Source organism: Scatophagus argus, chromosome 20 (genome assembly GCF_020382885.2).
Source record: "Scatophagus argus isolate fScaArg1 chromosome 20, fScaArg1.pri, whole genome shotgun sequence".
In the NCBI taxonomy this organism is placed as follows: Eukaryota; Metazoa; Chordata; class Actinopteri; family Scatophagidae; genus Scatophagus; species Scatophagus argus.
The window spans coordinates 19,286,375-19,311,492 of record NC_058512.1 but is presented as its reverse complement, the minus strand read 5'-3'; the positions used below and the strand labels follow the sequence as shown (position 1 = coordinate 19,311,492).

Here is a 25,118-nt window from a genome sequence, read left to right as displayed (position 1 = left end):
GGGAAGGCTTTCCTCAAGATGTTGGAGTGTTTCTGCCACTGATGCTGCAGAAAGATAAAGGAGTCAGACATTGATGTTGGACAAAAAGGCCCGGCTTGTGATCTTCATTCCAGTTCATCCCAGATGCGTTCAATGGGGTTGTGGACAGGGCTGTGACTGGGGCACAGTCATGCTGGAAGAGAAAAGATCCTTCCCCAAACTGTTGCCACAAAATTGGAAGCATAGCACTGTCCAAAATGTCTTGGCATGCTGAAGCAAGATTTCCCTTCACTGGAAGTACGGGGTCGAGCCCAAACCCTGTCACTAACTTGATTTCTTCCCTGGAGTCTTTGTGCTTTCTCGTCTCACAGGTTCCCATGGATCATGTCATGACCTCCTGCTGAGGTCCTGCTTGCCACCGACAACTGTTATTGCCACCTGTTATATTTCCACATTGTTATTATTACTACTATTACCACTACTACTAACATCATTATTACTGCTAATACTGTTTTTTATATGTCCAATAGTATTATTATTGCTGTTGCTATGCATCTCTATCTGTATGCCTGCTCTCCCACTTTTTCAGTTTTCTGCCTTCTAAAATGAAGTCTTCCCTCACCACTGTCGCCAAGTGTTTGCTGATGAGATTTTGTTGGGTGTCTCTGTACCAAAAATTAAATGAAAGAGTTTGGTCTAGACCTGCTCTAATTGGAAAGTGTCATGACACAACTTCTGTTGTGATTTGGTGCTATATAAATAAACTGAATTGAACTGAATCGAAAAAACACCCCTGAATTCAATAATATAGAGGTGTGTATATTTAGTGTATTTAGTGTATTCATCATTAACAGTTGTGCATAAACTAAAGGTTAGGAACTTAAAATACAAAAATGTAAAATTATTGACTATTTTATTTATATCAGTCAGGAGAAGCAGGTAATTGTCGCTTATCTGTAAAAACCATGCATCTGTATTAACTTTATTTCTAAAACATTTGAAAAAAGGCTTTTCAGCTACTTTCCCTCTGGATTGAGTGTGAAGTCCACAATGAAAAAAAACAAATAATCTTTTCTATCCTGTAACTGTAGAATGGTGCGATTATCCCACCATTATGTGAGGTAGACTGATTACATTAATGTGTCAGAGTTCTTTAAATAAGGATTTACTTGATGTTGATGAATGTTGTTAAAATGATACTCCTGGAATTTTGTAATGGTTTCCCATAAAGTTAGGACCTCAGATGAAACAGGTTATATTTACTCCCTGGTATGGCTCAGCTCCAGAAACACTGCACAGGTTTCAGTGAGTGCATCATTGTTTTGTTGTTTGTGGTTAACGATCAACACTGTACATGCAGTAACTAAACAATGCAAAATATAGTGACATGTATTTAAAATCTTTAATTGATATATAAAAGCAAACAGATTAATTGTGTTAAAAAATGTGGGGAAAAAAACAAACAAAATGAGCTTATACACCACATATACCAAGATGTATTTACAAAATGTCAATAAAAATAGATGATTTAGCACTACAGTTTTCTTGGCATGACAATATACCAACTGAAATCAATACTTTGTAGAGATTATTTACTTGACCTTTGTATAAATCACCTTCTGTGATTTATTCAGAGAAGAAAATAGAAAAATACATTAGGTTGAGCATGACACAAAAAAGTTTCAATATTGCAAACTACATGAAATCAGAATCAGAATTCCTTTATCTATCCCTGGAGGGAAATTCTTGAAACTTACCTAACTGCCCAACAAAGAGGAGAAAAGACTGGAGGGGGGTGCCATTTTAAAGGAGGTGCCATCAGTTGTAGGTGATGAATCGACATTCATCACCTACAACTCATAGAGCAGGAAATAAACATACAGAACGGGGTGACAGCACCACCTTGAGGCGGGGAGGGAGAACAGCACACAAAAATCACACAATAATTATCGTCATTGTAATGATGAAACTATAACATGAAATTAATAAACTAAAGGTCAAGCTACAAAAGCATCACCTCACTTTGCAGCCAGCAGAATGAGCGTGGATTAGTTTTATTTTCACAATCAGAATCAGAATCAGAATTCCTTTATTAATCCCTGGAGGGAAATTCTTGTTTTTACAGACATTGCACATGCAGTATTCCCGACCAAGAAAGGAGAAAAGTGCAGAGTATAAAAAATAGGATAAACTTAATAAAGATAGGGTAAACAAAACTAAAATCTCAAAGTACAGGTATTTACAAAAAACTGTATTCGAATTTTTAAGAAAAATTTAAAATACAGGTATGTGCATGTGTAAAAAGCCAATATGTACATTGTATATATACAGTGAGTGTGTCCATCACAGTGCTGAGTTTAACAGTTTGATGGCGACAGGCAGGAATGATTTCCTGTGTCGCTCTGTGGTGCATCGTGGGAGTATGAGTCTGAACAAGCACTACAAACAAACAACAACTGGGCTGCAACTATATAGATTATACATTGCAGTATATTCTGGTGTCACACGGCATATGGGAGGATATATTGTCCACAGTCACACACACACACACACAGGTGAGTCAGTGATTAGACAGTTCATTGGCTGGAGCCTCAGACAGGACCAGGTCCCCGGACAGCTGCGGAATCGGGACCATGGAGAGCGTCCCTCCTCCACAGGGTGATGACATGAGAGCAGTGATGCTCTGATTACTCCACAACAGTTAACATCTACAGGTACGTAGCTGAAGGAATACTTACAGCCACATTTGGTTTCAACATTCCCCACTTACACTATTTAACAAAAGACGAGCACTGTTTTCACCTGGGAGGCCAATCGGTACACGCTCTGGATGTGATATAATAATACACTTCTTTAATTACTATTTTGCTTTCTTTTTTTTGTCCAGTTTGTCTTTAATTTGGACGGGAATCGAGTGCAATTCTACTCCTGGATTATTTAAATTAAATGATTTCCATTCCCCATTTGTTTATTTTTGCAGACTTGGAGCTGGTAGATTTGATTGTTTCACACTCGAGCGCAGGTCGTGATGTTGCAAAGCAGCTGGTGCATGTTTCACCTTGCAATCTACGCGATGTGCTGTCAGCGTTGTGTTGTTTTTGATCACGGGTGGAAAAGAGACCAGTCTAATGTTGCCGTTTTCAGGTCCGTTTTCCAGCATGGAGTACAGACACGATGTGAGTTTGGAGGAAGTGTGTCCGGTCTGTGGAGATAAAGTCTCAGGGTACCACTACGGTCTGCTCACCTGTGAAAGCTGCAAGGTAACAGTAGAACGAAAAAAATGTTATGCTATGGTTTTTGTTTTTGTTTTTGTTTTTGTTTTTTAAGGTAGACTTGCAGATTATATTGTAAAGAGCAAGACAATAGAAGTGCCTTCTTCAAGTGGATCATTCCTCTTCTTTAACAATCGCAGGGGTTTTTTAAAAGAACGGTTCAAAACAACAAGAAGTACATCTGCGCCGAGAGCCAGGAGTGCAGGATTGATAAAACTCAGAGGAAACGGTGTCCATTCTGCAGATTTCAAAAGTGTCTTTATGTTGGCATGCGGCTGGAAGGTAAGCAGGTGTGAACATGCAGGTTAGTGGGATGAATGAAAAGTGCCGCACTTCACGTGACTTTTCTTAACCTTTTCTTACCAAAACAACATTACATTTCCTCCAAAATTTATTTTAATGTTCAACATATAAACAAAGCCACACATACAGAGGTGCACCCTTATGCCTCAGCAGTAATAATATTTTAGACAAAACTTGATCAAATGAGTACAAATTATTCACATTTTTCCTATTGGCTAGTAAAAAATAGGTTGCTGATTGAATGTAAAGTTTGTATTGTGATAGAAAGGTAAGATGAGGAATATGGTGAATGTCTCACCCTAAGGAATGCACAACATAAACAGTTATCTGTCTATTAGGACAGAGTGTGCATATACACTATATAGGCAAAAGTATTGGGGTACCTGAACATTACATCAACAGGGACTTTGATGACATTGCATTCTGTCCAATGTATTTGCTTAACGACACATGGTCCAATTTTAACCCACTTCAAAAGGGATTGTTTTCAGAACTGTCAGGGTACAAAAAGGTACATTGAGTATGTGGAATTTATGCAATAATAATAATAATAGCATATTATACTCGTGACCGTACACACGTACACACGTACACTTTGTACGGTATATGTTTGCAGTACATGTATGTACAGCAACTTTTTCCTCAGTCACTTCATTTGTTTGAGACACATTGTCCTGGTGCTTAGAGGCCGTGCTGCCAGTAATGTCATAATGAATCAGTTTGCCTTTCAGTTTAAGAGACCCACAAGTTTTTAGGGCAATTCTGGGTCTGTATATGCATTTTTCATCCCTATATCACATTTATGGCCTTTTATGTTGTTCTGTGATGTCTGTAGATATAAATGAGGAATTTTTTTAACCGTCCTGTTGTGTTTGACCCGGTGCGCATTTTATTATCCAAAAGAAGTCTGAAAAAAAAATCCTAATAAGCATTGTTAATATTTAATTACAAACTCCATTACTAACTATTTTGTCAATATTTAGTGGAATGGTGTTCCTCACCTCTCACAGATAATGGTTCAATTAGGATAATTCAGTTGTTTTTCATAAAAAAACAACAATACATGTTCAATGTTTTTTTTTAATATTTCACCACTTTCAGTTTCACTCTTCTGACACCCTTTTACCCCCAGTTTGACTGCTGGGTCAGACTGACCCAAACAGTATCTATGTGATATAAACATGCGGGGTGGGGTGGTTGCAAATATGTGAGATGAACAATTTCCATGTTATATGTCAATTACTCTAATTAAGGCAAGCAGAAGAAGTTTCATACTGAAAAAATACTTGTAACTATTTTTTCTTGATCTTCAAACTTTAACACTGGTCAAATTGACCCATAACATAACAGGAGGGGAAAAAACAATATGACTAGGAACTATAGGTCTCTTTATTCAAAAAGGATTGGTGGAGTAAAACATCTAAGCAAGTACACGCGTGAGTAATGTGAATATACAATGAATGTTTCTTTCAAATCATCACTAAGTTCAAAGGAAACAAAAAGAAAAATATATAGACTATATTATACACAGTGGAAATATACACCGATCAGCCCCAGTATTAATACCACTGACAGGTGAAATGAATAATATTAATTATCTGTTTACAATGCAATGTTCTGTGGGTAAACCTTGGGTTCTAGCAATCATTTGGATGTTTCTTGACACACCTCCCCCATGGCAACTGCTCTTCCCTTCAGCAGCAGCCTCCCCCCCAGCTGGACAATGCACCCCGTCACATTTTGAAAACAGCTCAGGAATGTTTCAAGGACCATAACAACGGCCCGCAGACTCCCCAGATCCCAACCTGACTGAGAATCTGTGGGATGTTCCAGATCCACCCATCCACCCACCCTCAATGTACCGGACTCAAAGGATCCAACATTTTGATGCCGGTGACCACAAATTACCTCCAGAGGTCTTGTGTCGCTTCTCCTGACAGGTCAGAGGCATTTTGGCAGCACAAGGTGGACCTACAAAACATTAAGCAGGAGGTTTTAATGTTGCAGCTGATCAGTATATATTTGTAGACACTGGGTCAAAAGTTTCAGGTATTATGATGATGGGAGTCACTGTCATACTCCACTGAAGTAGGAAAAACCTCAGGAAAATAAACTCCACGGACTAAAAAGGTGTTTATATTTTTTCAAATGGTGGTAAAAACAAAAAAATACAGAATATAATATGATCTGTCTGATTAACCTCAATAAATTTTGTGTCTAAGTATTTTGCCCCTCGATTATTATCATGATATGACAGGACATAAAACACGGTCTAGACTCATTAGTTATGATTTTCACAGTACACTGGATACCAAAACAACATTACATTTCCTCCAAAATTTATTTTAATTTTCAACATATAAACAAAGCCACACATACAGAAGTGCACCCTTATGCCTCAGCAGTAATAGTATTTTAGACAAAATTTGATCAAATGAGTACAAATTATTCACATTTTTCCTATTGGCTAGTAAAAAATAGGTTGCTGATTGAATGTAAAGTTTGTATTGTGATAGAAAGGTAAGATGAGGAATATGGTGAATGTCAGTCATAATATTGTCTCACCCTAAGGAATGCACAACATAAACAGTTATCTGTCTATTAGGACAGAGTGTGCATATACACTATATAGGCAAAAGTATTGGGGTACCTGAACATTACATCAACAGGGACTTTAATGACATTGCATTCTAAATACAATTTATGCCCATTCATGCCGCAGAGCAATAGTGAGATCAGGCACTTATGTTGGACAAAAAGGCCTGGCTCGCAATCTCCGTTCCAGTTTATCCCAAAGGTGTTTGATGGGATTGATTTCAGGGCTCTGTGTGGGCCAGTCAAGTTCTTTCACACCAAACTCATCCAACCATGTCTTTATGGGCCTTGCTTTGTGCACTGTGCCAACATAAAAGAGCCTTTCCCAAACTGTTGCCACAAATAGGAAGCATAGCATTGTCCAAAATGTGTTGTAATGCTGAAGCATTAAGATTTCCCTTCACTGGAAGTAAGGGGTCCAGCCCAACCCCTGAGAAACAGGCCCATAAAGGGGTATGTCTAGATACTTTTGTCTGTATAGTGTGTTGGTGAAAATGAGTTTGAAAAATCACTAAACAAACAAACTGTTCTCATCAGCTGTTCGTGCCGATCGAATGCGAGGAGGCAGAAACAAGTTTGGCCCCATGTACAAGCGTGATCGTGCCCTAAAGCAGCAGAGAAAGGCTTTGATTCAAGCTAGCGGATTCAGAATAGAGAGCACCTCATCACTGGTTTCTTCAACCCACCAGAGAGATGCAACCTTTACTGGAGGCCTCCACCAAGTTCCCATCCTTCACAGCACTCCACTACCCACGCCACAGAATGATCCTATCAGCTACTCTCCTCAACCAGCGTGTTCACTCCTGACGTCCAGCTCACCTGGTGCCACCCAGTACCAGTGCACCTCCTTCTTAAACTGGGACATCAAGTCAGAGCACATCAGCAACTGTGCAAGTTCACCAGGCGCTGCTGCAGGAATCAGCACAGACAAGCTATTCTCAAGGTGTTTCTCTCCACAAGGTCCCAGGATGCCTCACCTGGTGATGGAGTTTCTGCGCTGCGATCCAGATGAGCGACAGCTGCAGAATAAGATCACTGCTCATCTCCAACAGATGGGATGGGAGAAAGAGGGGAACCCTGGTACCTTCAGCCTGATGTGCCTCATGGCTGACCAGACACTGTTCTCCATTGTAGAGTGGGCTCGCACATCCATATTCTTCAAACAACTCAAGGTAAGATCCTGTCTTCTGATTTTGGTGTTTGTACATATTCAAAGCCAAAACGAGAAATACTGTCGCTCAGTCCACAACACCCACTATCAGTTTTATGATTGAGGCACACGTTCATCGTGTGTGTCTGTTCCTACGCTGTTTTTCTGTTGTCCCGCCATCATCGTCTTTAATTTGCTTTGCTATACTTTATTCTAGAGTTCTATCCTTTCTCTCTTTTGAGTCCACATAATCCAAGCATGTTCAGTGAAGAAGGTATACAGCATAGTGTCATACATTGGGTTGGCATTCCAGTCACATCAGGCTCCATGCTAGATGCACATGTGGTATAGTATGTTTATGTGGCATGAGTGGGTGCTGTTTGAGCAGAGGTTACCTCCATGTCTGGTGCATCTGTCTGTTATCAAGTGAACTGGTTCATAGTTGAAGGTGGGGTGAGCAGTTCGGGAGAAAGATACTTGAGTCTCATTCCCAGGTCGTCAAATAGCAGTAACCTGGGAACATTGCTGTTTGCTTGTTTAGGCCCCAAAATTACTTAGTTAGGTCCAAGGAAAGATCAAGGTTTAGGTTAAAATAAGTACCTTAACTTGTGTTATGGGTGGCACGGTGGTGCAGTGGTTAGCACTGTTGTCTCATAGCAAGAGGGTTCCAGGTTGAATCCCTTTCTGGGCCCTTCTATGTGGAGTTTGCATGTTCTCCCACAATCCCAAAAACGTGCACATTAGGTTAATTGGCTACTCTACATTGCCCCTAGGTGTGAGTGTGAGAGTGTGTGATTGTCTGTCAGCCCTGTGATTGACTGGTGACCAGTCCAGGCTGTACCCCGCCTCTCACCTGTAGTCAGCTGGGATGGGCTCCAGTTCCCCCGCAACCCTGATGGATAAGCGATATAGAAAATGAATGAATGAACTTATGTTATGGGACATAAGTTGAATATGCCATTTAAGCAAACTTATAGACATAAGTTTAAGTAATGTTGACTTTTGACTTCACATGGGACACAAACACTGGTTTCCCGGTTTCCTCGTTGAAAGTTCTGTTTGTTTGACCCCTCTCTATCCACGCTGACCACTTACATATGTGGTCTTTCTCACTTTTTGTGTGTCCAAAATGACACATGAAAAATTTTATGCTGGTAGCTTTAAATGACAAAACAAACAAAAAAAAAACAAATATATGAGTTGTGAAGCACAAGAAATGACATTAGCATTAACCAGAACAACAATGAGATCAGACTGAACCAAGAAGACACACTGTTTCCCAAATATGTTGAATACATTTCTTTCCCTGGAAAACAGTTGCAACAGTTTCTTTCTTTCCTGCACAGTGGTGCAGTCAATAGTGCTGCGGCCTCATGGCAAGCGGATTTCAACTTCAAATCCCAGTCTGGGTTTGCAGGTTCTCCCTGTGCCTGCAGGGGTTTTGGGGAACTCTACATCACCTATCTTAGCTGCTTTCAATTCAAAAACATAAATTGGATTGTTACACCTATTTCCACATTTATTCAAGTACAAATACAACTAGTTTAATTTGATTTATAATTTTATAAATAATTTAATAAGCTTTATGTGGTCTACAGAACAAGTATGGATCAACATCAGCCTGTGAAACAATATATAAACTAACATTTGGGCGGAAATGCACTCGCCCACAGCAGGGAGGTATAGATTCACACACTGGAACAGCACTTCCATGGTCGCCTTGTGCTTCCTAACAGTAATGTGCTCAGCATGATGAGCACATGGTGACATCATGAATCACACATGCAAACAACTGCAGTCTGACTACCCATCAGCAGTTATTAAACTCTGCTGACAGAACTTGGGTGATTTCATTCCACTGAGCAACTGAATACTGACTGATTTTAGAGTGTGTCCCTGCACTAAAAGACATCACTGCAGCCAAAGGCCAGTGTTTCAATTCAATGCTAAATCTCTGCATATTAAACTGAAGAATATATTCAAATTAGACAGTAGCTATCACTCACAAATGATTTTCATAGTATAATAAAATGTCTGTAAAAACTTTGTCAATAATTGAATTGTTTTCAATTTCTATAGAGTTACAGTAAGGATGTCCCATACTGCACATCACAGAGACAAGAATGAGTGTGGAGTACAAGCTCAGTTTGTGCTCCAAACCTTTCATGACTTTATTCGCTGAGACTCACTCATGTAACACTTTCTGAAATGACACAAATGCCTTTATTGATATTCTGCATGTCTTTTTCCCTTTCATTCTATATTTTTCAACCTGTTGATAATCACACACACACACACAAAAAAAAACAAAAAACAGTGTAATTCCAAATTTATGGCAATATAATGGTATTCAATTGGAGATACATATTATATATATAACTGTGACTTCCAGTCCTTACAGCTGCTGCCCAGTGCTAAGGATGTACAGGCCCTCATTCCCAAAAAGTCGTGAAGCTGTGTAAAAGGCAAATAAATTTGAATTTTGATCATTTGCTAATTCATTAAACATGTAGAAAGACAATATATTTTATCTTTTATTTCATCAACTTCACTGATTTTTGTAAATGTGTTTGCAGGTCATATTGATGAAGATGTTTTCTTAAGTTTCAGTGCTTTGAGCTCCATCAGCAACCATATGTTTGGAACATTTAGCAAGTAAGCGGCTTTGTTATGCTCCAAAGGTTGGGTGTGTAAGACTTACTTGTTCACAGCCAATGCTATGGCAAGGTTCTCCACTTTGTGAAACACACGATTGTATGAAGAACTGAGGAAAACAACTAAATCTGTTGTTGTAAATATACTTTGTTTGCAAATGATTGCATTTTGTTTTATTTTAAATTTTACACAGCGCTATGACTTTATTCAAATCGGGGTTTTAAAATAAAAAAGATGACATCACATTCATATTTCAAAGAGCTTGAGAAAATGAAAAAGGAAAATTATGAAATCAGGGTGTGTAAATGTCTGTAGGAGTCCCAGTTAAGATGAACAAAATATGATGTGGTAGTCCTACAACAAGTGATAACACCTGAGGGAAGTTTTGTGACCAATCCAAAAGCTAGACAGAGTAGTTTTAGCTGACTCAAGAAAAACACAACAAGAAAAACACTGAAAACATTTTCTGTAACGAGTAACGAGAAGACTTTTTCAAATGCCTGACTTGAATTTCCTGTCTGCATGTGCATGATCGAGAAACGAAATCAATCAAGTTCCCGCTTGTGAGACATTTCAACTCAACTCTGGTAACGAGCTCAGATATGAAGATACATGTCACGAGAAGAGCTGAGTATTTAGCCACATGTGAGCAAATATCCTCCTTCTCTCTGCTCCAAGGTGAACGACCAGATGAAGCTGCTGCACAGCTGCTGGAGTGATCTGCTGCTGCTGGACATCATCACCAGACAGGTTCTGTATGGAAAAGAGGGCAGTCTGCTCCTGGTCACTGGGCAGGAGGTAAGTCATCTTTGCTTTTGTTTTTGTTTGTTGTTGTTGTTGTTTTGTGCAATTTTTCATTATAACAATGAAGTGATATTTTTGCAACCCAACCCACAGAAAATTAACTACAAATCATACATTTCTTGGTTTACTATTCATATGTCAGCATTATGATATGTCCTTAGATTTATCCAAATCCACAGATCGTCCCTTTAATCCCTCATGAAAACATTTGATTTCCATCACATATAAATCCCTTACTGTGTACATTCCTGTAACTACTGTTTTATACCAGTTTATAGTTACTCTGTTTTTTCCAGCTACCAGTACAAATCACTTCATAATATAATTTTTTCTGTTATCAGTCCAAAATACATTAAGTTTATTTTATTATCTTTACAACTTCTTATCTTGTTCCAGTTATTATCAAAGGGGGACATCCATGACTGATAGTGATTTCAGTGTTTGTGTTCTTCGGTTCAGATAAAACTGACAGACATAGCCTCTCATGCTGGTCCTACTTTGGCCAGCCTTGTCCAAAGAGGACAGGAGCTGGTTGAGAAGCTCCACATCCTAAAGGTGGACCGCCAAGAGTTTGCATGCATCAAGTTTCTCATCCTCTTTAACCCAGGTTAGTGACAACTGATAGTTTTTATCCCTAAAACTTCATATCAGGAAAAAAAAAGATTTCACGTTCCAACAGATTTGATGGATTCTGGTGTACTTTTAGCCAAGGTGCCTTCAGTATCTAATGATGCAAGCAACTGTACAGTTGGATGAAACGTAAGAGGGGCAGCCGTGGCCTAGAGGTTGGAGCAGCGGCTTGTGATCGGAAGGTCACTGGTTCGATTCCCCCACCGGACGGGCAGGAAAAATTTGAGTGTGGTGGAGTGATAATGTCCTCACCCCCCCATTAGCCGGCTGATGTGCCCTTGAGCAAGGCACTTCAGGTGGCCGCTTGTTAGTTGCAGCCCACTGCTCCTGTGTGTTTCACTGCATGTTGCATGTGTGTGTGTTCCAATCAGTGATGGGTTAAATGCAGAGAAGTATATATAGTATATAATAAAGTAACTTAAGAAAAAAAAAGAGCTCTTCCATGGGCACAGGAAAAATGTCAGGATTGTACCTGTATCTGGACAAGTTTTGAATGAAGTTCCCTGCTGGAAAAAGTTGTTCCTATTAGGCATCTCTCTCTTTTCTAAATGTCTCTCTCTCCCTCTCTGCTCATCTGTGGCCTGTGTCTGATCCAGTGTTTCTGCATGTCAAAGCATGCCTTTCCTTGCCACTGTCACTGCTTGCTCACAGGGGAATGTTGGTTCTCCAGACCTGCTCTGTATGGTACCTCAGTTTTGTTGGGGATATAGTTACAGACCTCAGCACAGGAAGTGGCTAGCAAACTGACAAGACACACACAGACCAAGAAACGCACTACTCAGTTAGAGTTTTAAAGCAGACAGAGTAGAGACAAAAGCACTGCTATATCAATTTGACATTAGTGTTTTCACGACCATAAGGATAGGTGTGCATTCATCTGCTCATCACAGTCATTATAAAGGTGTTTGAACAGTGAACTGTAAAGCTAGAGAGAGGAGGATAATAGGAATGATAACTGTTTAGATTTGACAACCTTTGACGTATATATTCAATTCAATTCAGTTTATTTATATAGCGTCAATTCACAAGAAATGTTATCTCATGACACTTTCCAATTAGAGCAGGTCTAGAACAAACTCTTTAATTAAATTGTAATGCAGAGAGCCCAACATTCCCCCTTGAGCAAGCACTTGGCGACAGTGGCGAGGAAAAACTGCCTTTTAGAAAGCAGAAACCTCGGAGCAGACCCCGGCTCAAGATGGGCGGCCATCTGCCTTGACCGGTTGGGTTGAGAGAGAAAGAGAGAGAGAGAGAGAGAGAGAAAGAGAGAGAGAAACAAAGAGTACATATGTACATTAATCAGTTGTTACTTGCTCTTTCCCCCACTGACCAGGTGGGAAACAGCTTGAAGACCATCATTACATAGAGAGTGTGCAGGAGCAGGTTGAAGGAGCCCTGCTTGAGTACACACTGTGCATCTCTTCTCACCTTCTTGGACGCTTTGCTCATCTGCTGCTGTTTTTGTCTGAGCTGCGCTCTCTCAGTTCCCTCGCTGAAGACTACCTTTACTGCAAACACCTGAGCAATGAGGTGCCCTGCAACAACCTGCTCATTGAGATGCTCCACGCCAAGCACGGGTGGCCATGAAGACTCAGAATCTCTGATGTTAGCATATGGAATCATTAAGCCGTAATGAATATTTAATAGAGTGAGATTATCCCTGATATTTTGCCTTTTTTTCTGAATTTTGTCTATAATACGTATGTACCAAAACATTATTAGAAATGGGAAATTGTGTTTTCAACGCTGAAGCTATATTCTACCTAAAGGAGGACTCTGACTATGTTAGTCAGCCACCAAATCCAGAATCAAATAATAAGACTGATAACAATTGAAACTTTATGCATCTCGCACAGAGACAGGTGTGAAATGTGTTCCATCTAGTGTAGTACAAAGACTGGAAATTAGGAGAAACTGCAATCCTCCAACATACAAAAACAACCAAAACCATAAATAAGTGGACTGTATTTATATGGTGCTTTTTGGGTCTGACTGACCCAGTCAAAGGGTTTCGCAAAACACAAGCCAGCATTCACTCATTCATGCACATATTCATGCAGAGGATACCATGCAATGTGCCACCTGCTCATCAGGAGCGATAACCATTCATGAACACTCACACACTGATGGAGGAAGCTGTCGTGAGCAATTTGGATATCAGTGTCTTGGGAAACACAATGCACGACCGACCTTTCGATTAGTGGACGACCGCTCTACGTCCCACTTCTGTAACAGTTTAAAATTGTTGCAAAATATTAGCCTGCCATTTAAAAGAAATTATTAGTCTGGTTATAAATAATAAAATATGGTTAAGGTGCAGTATGGTGTATTTCTGTCCAACCAGCAGCAGAACTGGATATCTCAAAGTGCTGTGTATGGATGTCATGAGGCCATATCTGTTGTTATTAGAATATCTTATCAGGGCAAACTTGTGTTGTTTATGTGTTGCTTTCAATCCATTCATCTCTGTGTCACTGGGTCACATCTGCGGCTGGGACTGAGCATTGCTAAAATATATTGTTATCAAAAGATGCCTTAAATACAAACTAAAAGAAAAGTTGTTCCTTTTAGATACACACATTCTGTGTTTTATTTTGCTTTGTGTTGAGTAAAGCCTTTTTTAAGTGTGTGTCAATTTATGTGTGGACATTTTGTTTGTGCATTGTTTATTAAGTAAATTAACTTTTAAGGATATAGAAAGACAGTGAATACCTCATAAGTATTTAACTGAATTTGATATTAGGCACAGAAAACACATAATTCTTGTGGTGTACCAAAGCAAAATGCCTTAGTAGTCAGTGTTATTTACATTTTCATTTCATTTTTCACACATTTTACTTTATGTCATCACGAAAAGGAGATTTTATTTTTAGTATAGCAGTGTGTACCAGAGCCATCCTCCTTATAGCAACACAATGCTCTATTCCATCAAAAAAGCAAAACAAAACAAAGAAAAAAAACAAGACTCAGACACCAGGTAGGTTAAATTAAAGGTTGTTTTTACTTATGACAGGAGAGTTATGACATCAGTATAAGTAACTATATGACTATATATATTATGATGGTTTCACCATTTCCATACCAATTCTACCATTAACCTGCTACAACAGCTCTTTGAGTCATGTCCTTTGTCACAGCAGGAACAAGCTTTAAACCAGTCAGTCACAACATTAAAACCACTGACAGGTGAAATGATCAAATCTTAATCTTTACAATGCAACGTTTTGCAGTGAGACCTCAGGATCTGGCATTCATGTGGATGTTATTTGACACACATCACCCACCTAAACATAACACAACAAGCAGACCCTGTGGTAATGGCTCTTAGCCCCTCACATCTCGAAAACAGCTCAGCAATGTCTCAAGAACCACAGCTGGAAGAAGGCTGCTGACAGGAAGAGCTGTTCATTGATATATCATTCACTTCACCTGTCTGCAGGCTGTTTTACTGTCCATAACAATAAATAATCTCAGAAATTCCGCCTAGCATATGTAATATACCTTTGAGATATAGAGTAGAATATCAAATAAAGATTTGTGGGTTTAAGCGATGCCTGGCTCAAAACATGAGTTGTGATGGAGCCACTGATCAGTACAGAAGGGATCAAGCATTTAACGATGCTGAAGTCACAAACTTTAGTCTTTGGAAACCAGCTCTAGTTCTTTGCAAATCTTCATAGCACATCCCTTAGGAACATATTGTGATACATGAAACTTGTGACTCCAAAATAATATATTGGAACATGAAGGCAGTGAATGGTGAGAAAACACACACACACTTCCTGCAGATTAAAGTCAGAGCACATTGAGCCTTATCTTGTACTGAGATCCAACCGATTACACCTGGAACCACCTGTTTTACCCACTCTGCTTAAACCAAAGGCTTAATCAGCATAATGCACTCATCTAGTTGTGTGGAGGCGCCCTATCTGATCTTGTTGCCCTCACTGGAACCCATTTCCTACTCGACCTTGACATCCAGCTGGCATCAAGTTGGCATCCTTCCTGTTCAAGGACAAAACATGGTAGCATGATTAAATACACAATGTTATCGGCCCAGAAGAGGCCTTCTGTTTGGACTAAGCAGAATTTGATTTTCCAGTACAGTTAAACTACTAAAGTAAGAAAAAAAAAAGAAAAAAAGGTGAAATTAAGTATTGAAACCTGTTGAAATCTAATCTTGTCTTAGATTCTGCTTACCATTAGTGAGTCCAATATTTTGTTATACAGTAAATGCAGGAAACAGATTGCAGGTAATTAGTGAATTAGAACATTGTACTTTTTACTAAATTTAATTTATTTGACAACTTTACAGAAATTATGAAATTAATATGTAAGCTAATATTATACATTAATATAAAACATGTATTGATCCCAAGCCACACTGGATGATAAACTGTGTGAAGTACTTCAACCACCTTTACCAGCTTCAACATTTAAGTGATGAATACATTAATACATCAGTAATATAGGGTTACATTATTGTAAAATATACCATTCTCTTCGACGAGTACTTCTTAACATTTAAATGCATGAGTTTCACTTGTGAAACCAAATATACCAAATAATTTCTGCACATACAGATGTATTCTTTAGCTTTCTGTAGCATAGCTGATATGCTGACAAGTATTCACTGTATTCGCTTTCACAAAAAACTGAATGTACACAGAAGTCTGCACAGAGTTTAGCCACTCCATCCATCCAACCATTTTCTATACCACTTATCCATCAGGGTCACGGGGGGGCTGAAGCCTATCAGCTGACCACGGGCGAGAGGCGGGGTTCACCCTGGACTGGTCGCCAGTCAATCGCAGGGCAGTTTAGCTACTCATACACAACAAAGAAACTCTAATAGAAAGAAGTCCCACTCTTTTAAACTACCGGTTATATAGGGGATGCCTGTGAGGTATTCCAAAATGAATGGGGGTATTTGGAGCTGTAGCCCCAAAATGTAACTTTTATGGTGTAAAATTTTTTTCTGTCAATTTTCTTTATGTGGGTGGCACAGTGGTGCAGTGGTTAGCACTGTCGCCTCATAGCAAGAGGGTTCCCGGTTCGAATCCCGGTCTGGGCCCCCTCCCTGTGCCTGCGTAGGTTTTCTCCGGGTACTCCGGCTTCCTCCCACAATCCCAAAAACATGCACATTAGGTTAACTGGCTAGTCTAAATTGCCCCTAGATGTGAGTGTGAGAGTGTGTGGTTGTTTGTCTTTGTGTGTCAGCCCTGCGATTGACTGGCGACCAGTCCAGGGTGAACCCCGCCTCTCGCCCGTAGTCAGCTGGGATAGGCTCCAGCTCCCCGTGACCCTGACGGATAAGCGGTATAGAAAATGGATGGATGAGTTTTCTTTATGTTTTCAGTATAAGCGGTAGAGACAATCGATATAGTTCCACAATATTAGATTTTTGCAACTTTAATGTAATGAAATACCTTTCTGTACCTATGTATCTACGGCATACGTGCCAGTTTATGGCATTTGCTATTTTCACACATCAGTCAAGCACTAAGTTATGTGTTTTGTTTTAACTATGCTTCTAATGTCTGCTGTAGGTATTATTAGGAAAATACATAAGGACCATAATACACAAAACTGAAACCGTATTATTGTGATTATGTTCACTTAATGATAATTGAAGTTAGCCTACCATAATGCAACGCTGCTAGTTGTAAATCTCTAACCGAACAATCAGCATATATTAGCAGAATGCTAGAGCTTTATGGGTAAAACTGTCTGCCCTGTAAGAAAATTATCAATTCGGATATATGATCAATACTATATTTGCAAAAACTAAAATAAAATTTGGCCATTTTGATGTAGATGATCATTTTAGCCACTTAGTTCCATTCACTCCTTTTCATTGAGGATCTCGCAAGTACCCCCGTAGGTTAATTGCAGTCATATATATACAGTCATATATATATATACAGAAAGATATTTTATCAGCAAAAAGTCGTGAAAATTTAATCTAGTGGAACTGTATCTATTGTCTCTACCACTCAGACCAAAAACATAACCATTCATTTAGGACTACCTCGCGAGCGCCCCCTGCATAACCAGAAGTGTAAAATAGTGGGAGTTCTTCCAACATTAGAGTTTCTTTGGTTTTAAGAGGGACTGGACAGGCTGTTCTTAGAAGGGATGTATACACACTCTGATGACGAAATTTGCATCATGGCACCCCTATTGAACCCTTATACACTCATACATATGGAAAGTACAAATTTGGCTTAATAGCTTAATTTAAACACAGTCATACAGTTATTTGGATTTGGGTTTATTCATATGAAATGTAGATTTGATTTATTCGTCTGATGTTTTCATTTTTCTAGTTGAAATTTGTGGGAATGATTTATGGTTGTGGTTTGTCAACAATCATCTTTTTCTGGTGCATATACTGCTTGTATTCCTTATTTTTACTTATCATATGCACCAAATAAATATGAATATTAAGTATTAAATGAAATAATATTGAGTGCAAACTGTACATCAAAGAGAAGTCCTGTTAATGATAACAGTTAATAAAAATAGCGCGTTATTAACAGGAAGCTCTAATGTAGCATTTCACCAGTTTCTCTTCAGCATGATAGTAGACCAGCTCAGATCTTCTTCCACATTATAATCTTCAGTGTAATTCAATAAATTCAAGAGTTAAATGTATATTAGGTTTCACTGTTCGAGCAAAGAACAACAAAAACCGAAATGGCGTCCAAACGCATGACTTGATATATGAAAAAAATTAGACTTTTACTGACTTTACAGATTTTATTTATTCAGTTTACATTACGTGATTATACACTCTAACATATTCACAGAAAGTAATAAATATTCACTCCCAGGCTCCCAAATTATCATGGTGATTTATTACCAATTCTAAAATAAAAATTTAGCTCATAGAGGAATAGAAGTGACAGGAACAATATAGGCGTTTTTTCTTCTTAAAATCTAACCACACCGCACTCCAGTCAAGAAGAAGAAGAAGAAGGGGGAAAAAAAGAAGAAGAAGAAGAAACTACTTCCCGGAAATACAAAATCTTATTCACCAAAATGGCGACGTTGACAGTGAGCAGAGCGGCACTCGGGGGTTTCAGTTTCGAAAACTGCAAGAGGTAAGTGGGTTTTAATTATTGAAAAACAGATGAGAAAACTACATCACTGAGCTTTTAGCTGTTGTATGTAGACCTTGTTTAGAATAGACGTGGTTTGAAGCGGTTTTTCTAGCGATGCTAGCTCATGGTAGTTTGGCGTCCATACAATGACTCAGGCATTTCCCCACCTAAGTATTAACGTTAAGGTTCATTTATATTCTAAATGTAAACATAATATATATTTCGTGGTTTTAAACAGTTAATATAATTTGTATTATATCAACAAAGTACGGTAGTATATTTCATAAATGTATTTTTACAAGGAAAATATTTGTATGAAACGTTTCTTTTCTTGATATTTAGGGTAGTTCAGTGGGCCAGTGATGTTAAAACAATACAAAAAACAAGCGTAAAATGCAGATGTAGAAAGTACATACTGGTAACATTGTGTGAACATTAGAGAGTTACTCTTCATGTTAAATTAATTCTATGGCTTAGTAGTTGTTTTGTGGCAGACGTAATGTGACGCTCCATGTTCGGTTTAAAGTTTTTCTTGCGTAAAAATGAAATGTAATGTAACCAGATATTAAACGTATCTTAACCCTAACCCAGTGTACCATTATGACACATGTTGAAATTATTTTTAAAAGATTAAATGTAGATTATTCTGCTTGTGAACCCAGGTGGTCAAATGATAAGGATGTTCAAAAGCTTAATAGAGTTTGAATGACCGTATACTCAGATTTAATATGAACTGAATTTAGTGATGATTTGGTCTTGTTGTGGTCAGAGCCTGTAGGAAAAGTGCCAGACTAATGAGGGAGAACAGCTGTTTTACAGTCCAACAGCATAAGACTTTGTTTTGTACAAAACTGCAGGTTATAATGGAGTTACAAAAATAGGGATTATTAACAGAGTTTTATGTTTATTAGGCTAGTTAGCGTTTGTTTTACAGTGCATCAACCATGCATTTTTACAAGTACTGTATTAATTTTTTTTTTTAAATAACTATTTTCAGAAATGCAGTTTTGGAAAGTGAAGCTAACAAAGTAAGATGCAGCTTGCCTACGGCTAGGAAAACAGGAACTACCATCTGTGGTCTGGTCTTCAAGGTGAGTGACAAAAAGCAGGCAGTACGTAAGATACATCTTGAGACCCAATATGTACATACATATGCGACTCCCCAGGCAGCAGGTAAATCAGAACGGTTTCTCAAATGAGATTTTTTAAGACAGCCTGTCCACACTGTTATTTGCAATTGAGCAGATAGTGTTTCCTGGTATGACCAACCTACATGCATTGGTTTTGGTGGTCGCAATGAAGGCATCACTAACTACACATGCTGGTGACGTGTCTTTCCAACACAGGAGCATGAGAAATGGAGATCCGTCTCCATCCGTCTCGACTTCCAAACAACATTGTCTCTGTGTGTCTAGAAAAAGTCAAATATGCATTAATCTCAATCTTTAGGTCTTAGAATGTCTTTTTTTTTATTTAAATGTTAAACCTTCACCATTTGTCTATTGCCTTGTATTCAGTGTACAATTTGTCAGTTTTGTTTTTAAAGAGCACTTTGGAAACCTGGGTTTTGAAAGGTGCTATATAAATAAAGTTATTATTGTTAAATATGAATTTGACAAGTCTTAAAATTTATTAGCTTATGAAGTTAATATTATTTCTATTTATGATGCTGTACCAAAACTACAAAAAAACCACCCAACACCCAAGCGAGTAAGAATTTCTGGCTTTACTGAGTGATGTTTTGCGTTTCCCCGTACAGGATGGCATTGTCCTCGGAGCTGACACCAGAGCCACTGAGGGCATGGTAGTGGCAGACAAGAACTGCTCCAAGATCCACTACATCTCCCCCAACATTTAGTAAGTGACAGGAGTTCAGGTTTTGAATTCACTGTTGGTTTCAAATCTGACTGCTTTGGAGTTCTTTTCTAATGTTGTCTTTACATTGTTTGGCATGCAGCCTCTGTGTATTAAAATAAACAAAGATGAAACCAGGAGAGAGCACTGAGAACAGTGCACATCTCCATCATGTCTGGGAGCATTTTGGTGGAGAGAGGGGGTAGGGTTGGGCCAGTGCAAATATTTTTAAACCGGGCTGATATGAAGTCAAACACTAGACTTGACAGATACACAAAATTTTTCTGCAAGGTGTCATAACTTGAGCCCAGAAATTGAAGCGTGGTGGCACTACCATCCGTTGGGACCACTGTGACACATCATGTATGCATTTCTGACGCAACCATTCATCCATTTTCTTCTTAACATCCATTTTCTTCTTAACGACTGTGTTGTTCCGTAGCTGCTGCGGCGCAGGAACAGCTGCAGACACGGAGATGACCACTCAGATCATCTCCTCCAACCTGGAGCTGCACTCTCTGTCCACAGGAAGGCTGCCACGTGTGGCCACCGCCAACCGCATGCTCAAACAAATGCTCTTTAGGTATGTTCCTCAAAATGGTAACTGTATAGCAGGTTATAGTACATTTTTTGGAAAAACAACTCAGAATGTAGTAGTATGAAAAAGTGTGATATGGGCAGATGAGTCAATGTGTTGCTGTATGTGTTTATCCCAGGTATCAGGGCTACATTGGGGCGGCTCTGGTCCTCGGCGGAGTGGATTGTAATGGTCCTCACCTCTACAGCATCTATCCTCATGGGTCCACTGACAAGCTGCCCTACGTCACCATGGGTCTGTCTCAAACATACATAACATATCACACACATTCTTTCTTTATATTGTTTGACTGAAAGTTCTCTAAACCGTGTCCTCTGGCTGCCACCATGTAGAGGAGAATTGAGGATCTGAACAAAACATTGAAAACCTTACGTGAGTTTGTTAAAGAGCCGTATTGAGTAGCTTACAGTCTCACCTTAGGCTACATGCAGTGTGTAGAATATATGACGTATAAAGAAAAGTATCCTGACCTCGTTATGGGGCTGTGTTCCAGGGGTTGGGCTCGGCCCCTTACATCCAGTGAAGGGAAATCTTAATACTTCAGCATACCAAGACATTTTGGACAATGCTATGTCTCCAACTTTGTGACAAATTTGACTGGTCCACACAGAGCCCTGATCTCAAAACCCATCAAACGCCTTTGAATCGGAACGATGATTGCGAGCCAGTGCCTGACCTCACTATTGCTCTGCTGCGTGAATGGGCAAAAATTCTCACAGAAACGGCGAATGTTGTAGAAAGCCTTCCCAGAAAAGTGAAAGCAGTTACAGCTGTAAAGCTGTCTGTGTATTTAGAATATGATGTCATTAAAGTCTCAGTTGGTGTAATAGATAGATAGATACTTTATTGATCCTGAGGGAAATTCAGATAATGGTCAGGCGCCCCAACACTTTTGTCTATATAGTGTACCTCATGGGTATTTGTTGGGTCCTGTGCAGCCTGAGAGGAGGTGTGGAGTCACTGCGACATCCTCTGTATCTTTTAGGATAAAGAATATTCTATGTTCTATCTACCCTATGTATCCATCTGAATTCTGTCAAGGAAATTACACATAATTTTAGTAGTAGCGTAGGGTTATTGAATTAGCAGTTGAAAGATTTACATGACATTTTATTTCCCCAATACTGTTTTTGGTTAAAAGACATCAGATTTCCCTGTGACCCGTACCCCCACTCGTTAACAAACCAAAGCAACACCCTCACTTGTTAAACTCAAGAAGGACACACAGTTTTTGAGACACCATCCATGGTGTTAAGCTGAAAACATGGATGCTGTTAGGTCAGTGTCTTCAGCAGCTTGTGTTTTCTTCTCAAAAGGCTCTGGATCCCTGGCTGCCATGGCAGTGTTTGAGGATCGCTACAAGCCTGACATGGAGGTGAGAGCACCACTTGCACTTAATTCATAGCGACACAACACACGATCCTGTAAAGAGTTTGGCATCTGACTTCCGCATTAGCATTAGCTGGCTTTCATTCGAGCACCAATGTTGTTTCTTAAAAGGAGGAAGAGGCCAAGCAGCTTGTGCGAGATGCAATCGCTGCAGGTGTCTTTAACGACCTGGGCTCTGGCAGCAACATCGACTTGTGTGTTATCACCAAGGGCAAAGTGGACTACATCCGGCCCCATGATGAGGCCAACAAGAAGGGTATCAGGTGAGAATTGTACCAGTGATGCTGAGTTTTCATCCGGAATCTGTTCATTCACTTTGTTTTCCTTTGATTCCTGACATGTTAAACAGTATGTTCCAGAAAGCAGGTTTAGGGAAAACATTTTTATTTTAACTTTGGTTCCAGATTCAAAGATCAAGGTCAGTGTATTCTGATAAGTCGGTGAACCTTACTTGCTGGCTAGTGGGAATTCTTCTTCACTTAACTCAGAGTGAACACATGCAGAGATGATTTCAACCCACTAAAGTGAAACTCCTGGATTTCTGGCTTCCTGGTCTTAGAATCACCTTGCTAAACCTGCTTTTGGAACGGCTCCCTCCAATCACACATTCCACACTGATCGCACGAGTTCAAGCTAGTGAACCATCAGCACCTTCAGTCTTTAAAATACTTGTCCTTGCTTAGAATATATTTTCACTTTGTGACATTCCAAATCCGTGATGATTAGCTGCTGTTTACAAGTGACCGCTTGTACAGTTCAGGAGGAAATGCCGTCGCGTCCTCCACCTCTGACAAACGGAATGCATCGTGCCATCTCGCACATCACTACAGAGCATGTTGAGACATTGCGGGTCATGATCATTAAATCGTCGACTCCATGAACTGGCGGCTGACTTGTTGTCTTATTGCTTGTTCTGCTTGAAGAGTAAGAGAGAGTGAAGCCTTGCCGCTGTGAGTACAGGTGGAAAGTGATGTGGAGTGCAGATTTAACAACCAGTTGGTCTTGCACTGGCTACTAACCGATGTTTTTTTTTTTTAATTTATCTGCTTGGGCTGCTCAGTTTGACTTCACCTAATTTGCATGTCTGTGTCTCCTGGATAGTTGTCAATTAGTTGTCAGTTGTAGAGTGGCATGCTGTGCTAATGAAGATGACATTTGTTAGTGTGGAACCACATTAAACAAGCCCCAACAAAGACTTGTTTAATGTAACTATACAGCCCTAAGTTTCATTGAAACTTAGTAATTCATGTGGTTTTATTTTCTTCCGATGTAGAACTGGTGACTACAAGTACAAAAGAGGAACCACTGGCGTGCTGACGAAGGCGGTGATCCCATTGGCCCTGGATGTTGTGGAGGAAACTGTACAGACTATGGATACCTCCTAAAATATTGCACTATGAGTTTCAAAATTCATGAAACAATTGGCATGTTTTGTTTTTTTTTCTATGATTTACAATAAAACTTTTTTTTGTTTTAGGCTATTCATATTTCATTCCTGACTATTCTGAAGTTGTTGAGTTACAAATAAAACTGCTGAGTCGGCTGTAAAGGCTGCTTGCTGTCTGAACTGTAAATGTGTGAGGTCCCTGTTGTGTAGCAGAAAGCGGGTTCACTAAAGAGTGAGCTTATGAGTTGGTTTATACTGCTGTTCAACAAAAAGCAGTTTACGGTCATGTTTGGGTGTGTTGCCTGTGCTGTGTATAGGCTGACCGTGCAGCTGCAGACAGGAAAGCAGCAAACCAGGGACGTTTGCTATGATTGTAGTGCATTTTAACCATTAGGTCACCAGTTTGAGTCCAGGAAGAAAATTATTTCAAAACACCAGCATGAAAATAAAATGTACAAAAGACCTTTGTGACTTGATACAAATCTGAAAAATATCAGTGAGTGTTCATAGGAGATTCTCCAGCTTTGCTTTTCATCATGGTGCTTTATTTCAGTTGAAGGAAATAGTGCAGTCAGACTGTTTATGAAGCCTCAGTCAGTTAAAACCTAGTTTTAGTCTTTAAAGGATAGGTTTGCAATTTTTCCAAATCTGTCTTAATACAATAGTCATGCACCCATGTTAAAAATCTAATGTGTTTCCAGTATGTTTTCCCCACAAAAATCTTTACCTTGTTAACCTCCTTAACCTTACTCTACTCTTTCTCCGTCATTAAAAATACAGAATCTGATTATGCAAATATGTGTGAAATACTGGTTAAGTATTCTCCATTCACTTCTTCAGGTTTTTTCCATTATAGCATACAGTCATGAATATAAAATATTGCATGTAGCCTCCAGGGGGTGTAGCACGTCCACATGACGGAGGCTGAATATATTCCTCATCATCAACATGAAGAGGCCTTTTACTGAAATGTCACCTATGTGATGGGGCTGCGGAGCTTTGCAGACCGTCTTCTCTCAGCAGGTTTGGTTTCTTTGCCAGCCACATGTTGCTGTGTCTGAAACACAATTTCAATTTATTTATATAGCACCTTATACAATCAAAATTGTGTCTAGATGCTTTACAGAGACCCAGAGCCTGAACCCCCGAGCAAGCAGACAGTGGCAAGGAAAAACTCCCTTTTAACAGGAAGAAACCTTGAGCAGGTCCCGACTCACAAGGGAGAACTATCCTGCTGATAGTCGGCTGAGTGAAGGAGGGGAAAGAAGAGGTAGACAACACAGAGATCATTTAGATATGTGTTGCGTTTACTTTGAATTGTACAACTAAACATCTCGGTTGCTGTAATTGGGGCTTCTGCGTGTTTGATGTTAAAAACCATTTTCCACAAATGCAA

The 25,118-nt window shown here is 39.4% G+C and overlaps 2 protein-coding genes across 2 annotated transcripts; both read left to right on the top strand.

Annotated features, from left to right (window-relative positions):
• Window positions 1-2,492: 2,492 nt before the first annotated feature.
• On the top strand, window positions 2,493-14,014 carry LOC124051803 (nuclear receptor subfamily 5 group A member 2-like). Its single transcript, XM_046375482.1, has 7 exons — window positions 2,493-2,693; window positions 3,124-3,239; window positions 3,392-3,533; window positions 6,687-7,321; window positions 10,633-10,752; window positions 11,218-11,365; window positions 12,722-14,014. Exons 2-7 carry the CDS (start codon window positions 3,138-3,140, stop codon window positions 12,973-12,975), a joined length of 1,401 nt encoding a protein of 466 aa, XP_046231438.1. The 5' UTR covers window positions 2,493-2,693; window positions 3,124-3,137; the 3' UTR covers window positions 12,976-14,014.
• Window positions 14,015-18,358: 4,344 nt separating this feature from the next.
• On the top strand, window positions 18,359-23,909 carry psmb7 (proteasome 20S subunit beta 7). The gene is made up of 8 exons (XM_046375483.1): window positions 18,359-18,494; window positions 19,492-19,585; window positions 20,254-20,351; window positions 20,791-20,931; window positions 21,065-21,180; window positions 22,263-22,321; window positions 22,447-22,598; window positions 23,609-23,909. Exons 1-8 carry the CDS (start codon window positions 18,433-18,435, stop codon window positions 23,718-23,720), a joined length of 834 nt encoding a protein of 277 aa, XP_046231439.1. The 5' UTR covers window positions 18,359-18,432; the 3' UTR covers window positions 23,721-23,909.
• The last annotated feature ends 1,209 nt before the right edge of the window (window positions 23,910-25,118 follow it).

Coding starts and splice junctions, on each gene's coding strand:
- psmb7 (XM_046375483.1), top strand. CDS start 18,433: ATGGCGACGTTGACAGTGAGCAGAGCGGCACTCGGGGGTTTCAGTTTC. Junction 18,495..19,491: donor AGTTTCGAAAACTGCAAGAG/GTAAGTGGGTTT, acceptor AACTATTTTCAG/AAATGCAGTTTTGGAAAGTG. Junction 19,586..20,253: donor TCTGTGGTCTGGTCTTCAAG/GTGAGTGACAAA, acceptor TTCCCCGTACAG/GATGGCATTGTCCTCGGAGC.
- LOC124051803 (XM_046375482.1), top strand. CDS start 3,138: ATGGAGTACAGACACGATGTGAGTTTGGAGGAAGTGTGTCCGGTCTGT. Junction 7,322..10,632: donor TATTCTTCAAACAACTCAAG/GTAAGATCCTGT, acceptor CTCTGCTCCAAG/GTGAACGACCAGATGAAGCT. Junction 11,366..12,721: donor TCTCATCCTCTTTAACCCAG/GTTAGTGACAAC, acceptor CCCACTGACCAG/GTGGGAAACAGCTTGAAGAC.